This window comes from Lactuca serriola, chromosome 5, assembly GCF_051521515.1.
Source record: "Lactuca serriola cultivar US96UC23 chromosome 5, Lser_US96UC23_V15, whole genome shotgun sequence".
Lineage (NCBI taxonomy): Eukaryota > Viridiplantae > Streptophyta > Magnoliopsida > Asterales > Asteraceae > Lactuca > Lactuca serriola.
In genome coordinates this window covers 40,532,697-40,539,025 of record NC_136412.1, presented here as the reverse complement: position 1 = coordinate 40,539,025, position 6,329 = coordinate 40,532,697, and the positions used below count along the sequence as shown (strand labels likewise).

At 37.7% G+C, this 6,329-nt stretch overlaps 1 protein-coding gene across 1 annotated transcript; it reads left to right on the top strand.

Moving 5' to 3' along the window:
- Nucleotides 1–267: 267 nt before the first annotated feature.
- On the top strand, nt 268–2,058 carry LOC145052352 (serine/arginine-rich splicing factor). Its single transcript, XM_079000162.1, has 7 exons — nt 268–952; nt 1,131–1,182; nt 1,260–1,349; nt 1,431–1,495; nt 1,596–1,757; nt 1,835–1,933; nt 1,969–2,058. The coding sequence occupies exons 1-6, from the start codon at nt 332–334 to the stop codon at nt 1,883–1,885; spliced, it is 1,041 nt and encodes a 346-aa protein (XP_078856288.1). The 5' UTR covers nt 268–331; the 3' UTR covers nt 1,886–1,933; nt 1,969–2,058.
- The last annotated feature ends 4,271 nt before the right edge of the window (nt 2,059–6,329 follow it).

Here is a 6,329-nt window from a genome sequence, read left to right as displayed (position 1 = left end):
TTTGAGTATCAAACTTTTATGAATATTATAAATGATTTTACGTATCAAACTTTTATGAATATTTTCAGTTTCAAATAAAACTTGTTTTGCAAAAATTATTTTTAAATTATTATAGTCCTATAACTATAAGTCGATTCATCCAATTATCAAGTTTAGGTCGAACTTAGCCTAAAACAATTTACTATTTTCAACCCTACTTCTAATTTCTTAGAGGTTCAATTTGGTATAAATTGAACTTATAGGGACCAAAAAGTCATATCAATTTACAGTTTAATCCCCCAGTGCGTTTCTTTGTCCAAGCTTAATCGCCATTGGAGATCAATCAATATCAATGGAGGAAGAAAAAGCTGCAGCGTACTATGATGAGCTTACTCGCAAAGGCGGTGGGGCCGCCAGATTCAAACAAGGGCTTGGATTTTCCTCTTCTTCACCCGATGTCACCGGTAACAGCAACCATAGCGACGCAGTACCCGCCAGAGGCTCGGCTCTTCCATCTTCTTCGTCGTTCCTCAGCAGTTTCGTCAGAGCTTCGAGTCCTTCTAAGTCTTCTGATGTTCAGAAACAAGCTCAAATCGAGTCTATCCAAAACAAGCTCAAGAAAAAACCTAATTCGTCTTCTTCGTCTAGGGTTTCAGACGATCATCATTTTCGAGATAGAGAAAGTGATAAACATTCTTCGAGACGTCGGAGAAGTAGAAGTAGAAGCAGAGATGGTGATGAGCGTTCGAGGAATCGCCGTAGGCATAGGTCGAGTAGTAGAGATAGAGATAGGAAGGAAGAAAAGGATCGGTATAGGGATAGAGGTAAGGGAAGCCGGAGGAGGAGTAGAAGCTTGTCTCCCCGGCATCGGAGATCGGAAAAGAGCAGAGCTGATGATGATGACAGGAATGCTAGAAAGGAGAAAACCGGTAGAGTTGATTATGCAAAATTGATTGAAGGTTATGACAAAATGGTACCCTTCTCAAAATCCTTTTGCGTCAATTTATCATACCAAATGCCAAAATCCTGATGGAAACACGAAACTAGAATTTGTTCACTCCAATTCGAATTCAAACAGGATCAAACTTATGATTTCAGATTCTTTACCAATGAAGTCACTGGCTAACGAATGTATTTTGTGTTGCATGCAGTCACCAGCAGAAAGGGTCAAAGCAAAGATGAAGCTCCAGCTTTCTGCAACTGGTAAACCTAATGTAATGGAGTATGATGATTATTACTTACTGAATTATGCCAATTGCCAACTGCTATATCATTTGCAGCCAAACAAGACGAAGCAAATGGCATGGGATCAGGATGGGAGAGGTTTGACTTTGACAAAGATGCTCCACTTGATGATGAGGAGATTGAAGGTTAAATTTAATCAACATTCATGATTCACCTAAATATATCTTTCACAATGATGCTCATATACTATCATATGCATCTTTCAGCTGCAGAAGATGATGTCGATTTAGTGAAGCACATTGGTCAAACATTTCGGTTTTCTGCTGTGGAGGTATTTTCCAATCTACACCTTCTCTCTTTTCAAGCATTCCCATTAATGGGAACTGTGATTCTGCAAATGTGTTTGAGTTTGAATTCTGGATATCATGAAGGCAAGAAGAGAGGAGAAGATAAAGGCTACTCATGATGAGGCCATTTTTGGAAGTTCATCGCTTGCACCACCTGTGGATACAGACAGTGAAGCAGAAGGAAATGATATTACAAGAGAAAGTCCCGAAACTGCCCCTGTTGCAACAAGTCTTATAAGTGATCAGGTATGTGAAATGTGAATCTTTTTGATTGATCAAGTTTGTGATTGATTTCTTGATGCTGGTTTTGTTTGTTGATGTAGGTTAGGTCATTGCAACAAGGCTCGTGGCGTGATCGTATTCGTAAAGCTTGATTGAGGATTAATGAATTGTTTTATATCGTTGTTATACAGGGACCGTTTTTATAATATCGTTGGGTAATTTAATTTCTGTAGTTACTTCTTACATGGACCATATATGTAACTATTTCTCTAACTCTTAGTTGCTTCCAGTGACTGTTTATGTAATTTTCTAAACCTTAAACCGACCACTTCTGTAAATTTCTGTAACGTTATGAGGTATTTTGTTAATTTTTTAGAAAAAAAAAATCCTTTTCCATACTTTTCCTAATAAATAATCCCACCATTCAACATATCCATCGATTAGGATCTAATTGATCAATCGTCCATGTAGTCCATATATTCATTCGATCTAAATGATCAATCCTTGTGTACATCTAACCCATATTTCCATCATATCAATCCATCTAAAATGTTCAATTGATTCGTATATATAAAAAAATCCATTTGATGGATCTATTCATCCCATCAATCCATCCTTATAACCATTCCGATTAATCTACTTTATTTGATATATCCATCTAACCATCTTACATGTTTAATTGTTTAATATAAACAATCCATTTAATGGATCCATTCATACCATCCATCCATCCTTATGATCAATCCAATTCATCTAGTCTAGTTGATATATCTATCTGATCCATCAAATTGATCAACCCATTTGATCCATATAATCAATTTTTTTTTACATAGACGTTGTAGGTAAACGAGCAACAAGCTGTGCCGGAACCCCTTTTTGGATGACAAAACAAATTCTTTAAAAACATCTATAGATCTAACATTACTACGCATGACCCGTTGGACTCTATTGAGTAGCTCCACAGCTTCTAGCGCAAGGAAACCGAAAGTATCAAATGCAAAGGGTATAAACATGTGTTGATTTTTCATACATGTTTTCTCATGTTTTGCCACTTTGCTTGATGCAGCTTTTAAAGCAACTTGCCCCATAGTGAAAACTCTACTCCCCAAGTCCACAAGAGGGTAAAACCCCTGTTAGATCCACGCATGCATATTTTCCTCCAGCCCATCCAAACACTAAAACATCAGCCAGTCTAACCGGTGATCTTCCTTCCAATTGGTCAGTCAGAAAGTTCACATGGGCCTCTTTCTTGGCAAAAATCTCAGCGCACCTAAATATGTCGAAAAGAACATCCCTAACCAGATTGTGTCGGTACTTGAACCCCAGGAGCTCTTTACAATGAACTGTATGCTCCCCAAATGAGTCCAAACATGCCCTGCGACAAACATGGCAAGTCTCGTCAGCTGGAAATAAATGGATCATAAGGCAATACTTGAGGACGGCACGATACTCCACTGACGACATATATTGGCCAAGACCGTCACTAGGAATAGTCATAAGAAAATCCTGAGCATATGGTGCCCTTAGACACTCAAAAATTGCTTTTTGCCTAATCGTCATGTCGAAATGAACTTCCATGTCTTGGACAATTTTTCTAAAAAGGGCACTCGCCAATGAATGTTGGGCTTTTGGAGGGGCGGTGTCCTTATTAGTCAAACCGCTGAAGTCAAAGCCCAGAATCGTATCACGAAGACAGGCCAAAGCACAAACATAATCTGAATTCATACCACATATGACGCTATCAATTATCGGGTGGAAATAAACGAGCTCTAAATCGGAAAAGAAAAAAATCTGAATCCATCTAATTAAAACACGTGAGCTCTAAATCGGAAAAGAAAAAAATCACATTACGATCTGTGTAAAATTTTCAGAAATATTCAATATTTCTCGGAGGTTCATATACATAAAAATATGTAAATTTCAATTTACATCAGCATTAAATCTCAATATCCCATCATAGAACCAATTTGATGTTTGTTACTCATTAGACCATCCGTTATACTCTCCATGACAACGGTCGTGGAGATCTTCCAAATCAGCCACCGGAGCAACCACGAAAAACCCCACAACAACCGGAGTACTCTCCGGTGAGAACGAAGAAAGAGAAATAAGAGAGGGACAGAAGAAGGCTGAGAGAGAAGAAATCGGTCAAGAAGCCCTGATTGGGCGTTGAGTCTCGTCGTAGGCACCACGATCCATCACGAAAACGACGAACCACGACCGGTCGGGGTGGTGTGTACGGCCGTTGTCGGTGGTCACGTAGACAACGACCGGGTTCGTGGTCCGTATACCGGACGGCCTTATCAGACAATAAAACAATTGTCAATTTTACTAACTTTATTAACTAGATTGATTAAATCATAATTCAAGCGACCAACATAAGCTGTATCAAAATCAAACGTTGGATTAAAAGTAAATAAAAAATATTAGATAGAAACATGAATTAAAAAACAAATCTAATGATTTTATCTTTTTGAACTTGGTTGTTCACCAAAAGTTTGAGGCTGCACATTAGCTAGGATCTAATTTCCATGTCATCGCCTAAAAATATAAGTAGGAAGCATTGGGAGTTAGACTCGAACTCATCTAACAACCAGTCTTAATCAACAGGTAACGTGGTTCAAGCCAACTTCAATCTTTTGGTAAACAGCCAAGTTAAAAAAGAATATACCATCTCCAAAACTAATGGATATTATGAAAATGAAACAAAAGAAATATTAGGCTAATTGGAAAGATGATGTATAACTAATGGCTGTTAAGAGATCAACCTTTATATATTTATATTATTGTAGAACTTGAACAAATGACCAAAATAAGGTTCCAGTTCAATATGTTGTCATTTTTTTTTTTTTAATAATGAAATATGTATGCTAAGAATTGCAAACGATTTTTTTTGGTTGAATTATTTGAGATTGTTCTTGTATAATTGGTCATGTTTTCTATTAAATGTTTTCATATTTTTCAAACTCTCCAATTATCATGAATGGAGAAGTTGTATGATAGCCGTATTCCTATCAAAATTTACTGTTTTGTTTACAGAGTGCTTATGAACAGGATACCGTTGGTTTGTAATTTGGTCAATAAAGGCATTGTGCTTAACTCCACTATTTGTGCGATGTGTGGAAATGGAGAAGAGTATCTCGATCACTTGTTCTTCTAATGTTTTTTTCTTCTTTAATTTGGTTTTCTTCTTGGTGTGATCGTTAGTGATTAGGGTTTAGGCCCAAGCCCTTTAAGGTTTAGATTAAGTCTCTTATGTATCCCTATTTATATGAGGTTAAACATCACTATTTATCAATAAAATATTCTATTATATAACTTGGTATCAGAGATCTAGGTCAAAATCCTACCGTTGACCATAACCCATTACCGCCGCCCTCCAACTCCAATGTCATTCTCTCATAGTCATCGGAGGTGCCTTAATTATGCTTCATGTTTCGTACGTTTGTTTTTTCTCCTCCTAAATAATAAAACAGTCGCCGATACCAAATTAGAGTTCTTACCTTAATTAGCTTCTTCTACTGCCTCGTTTGCTTATGTGTCATTGTTGGATGACTCTTGCCACTATGCTTTCTGCCTTCTCCTCAACTTGCCTATTCTTCAGATCTATTTTTCCGAGTCAGTCGGAATAGGCTCCGTCCGCTGCAGCTCGAGCCCTCTTTCTTTCTCGCTGCTTTTCTCTGGACTCCTCTGCCACCACTCCTCTCTTCTTATACAAAGGAACTGTCGATGGCCGCTATTTCTTCTTTCTCATTCTTCAACGATCAGCTGTTGTTACCCGTCATCGTTAGAGCTATACCAGTCGCTACATCTGTCTTCATTTATTTTATGTTTTATGTTTTTGTTTTTCTAGTTTAATCGCTCCCTCCTAATCAAACTGCGGGGTGATGTTAGTGATTAGGGTTTATGCCCAACCCCTTTAGTTTTTAGATTAGGTCTCTTATGTATCCCTATTTATATGAGGTTTAAAATCACTATTTATCAATGAAACATTCTATTATAAAACAATAAAAATAATCTATTATCTTACATAGTATCAGAACTCTATGTTAAAAACCCTACTGCTGACAACAACGTGCAGTCGCCACTCTCCACCTTTATGCCTTGAGAGCCCTTCTAGGTTCTAGATCTTAAGGTATACTCACTTGGGACGTCCATTTCCCAAAGATCATGCTTCTTGGATAAAAAACCCAATAAAAAGACAATAAGGAGATCTAAGAAGTTACTAAGCAAGTTTGAGACTTGTTTACCATAAAATGATGAGAATGAAATGGAGTATCTCGATCTACTAGCTTCTTCTTGATTCTCCAAGCATCTCCTTCTTTCACAAGCTTCAACACACACAAAACTTCAGTCAAGAATGGCTCACAAGCTCAATACTGCATTAGGGTTTCTGGATTTAGGGTTTGGGACTTGGAGGCTAGAAATGAGGCTAGCATGAGGGGATTAAGGTGCTTAAATAGGGTGCAAAGTCCCGTATTTAGGTTTTCCTAAACCTTATCCAACTCTTCGAGTTGGTCTTCCAAAACGTGTGTCCCAAATTTCCAACACGTCCTCGAAGTCTTCTACGATCACCTACCTTGAAAACTGCTCACG

Bases quoted from the DNA above. Each gene is read 5' to 3' on its own strand.
- LOC145052352 (XM_079000162.1), top strand. From the start codon at position 332: ATGGAGGAAGAAAAAGCTGCAGCGTACTATGATGAGCTTACTCGCAAA. The intron at 953-1,130 runs GTACCCTTCTCA...TGTTGCATGCAG, and splicing joins TTGAAGGTTATGACAAAATG to TCACCAGCAGAAAGGGTCAA. The intron at 1,183-1,259 runs GTAAACCTAATG...TATCATTTGCAG, and splicing joins GCTCCAGCTTTCTGCAACTG to CCAAACAAGACGAAGCAAAT.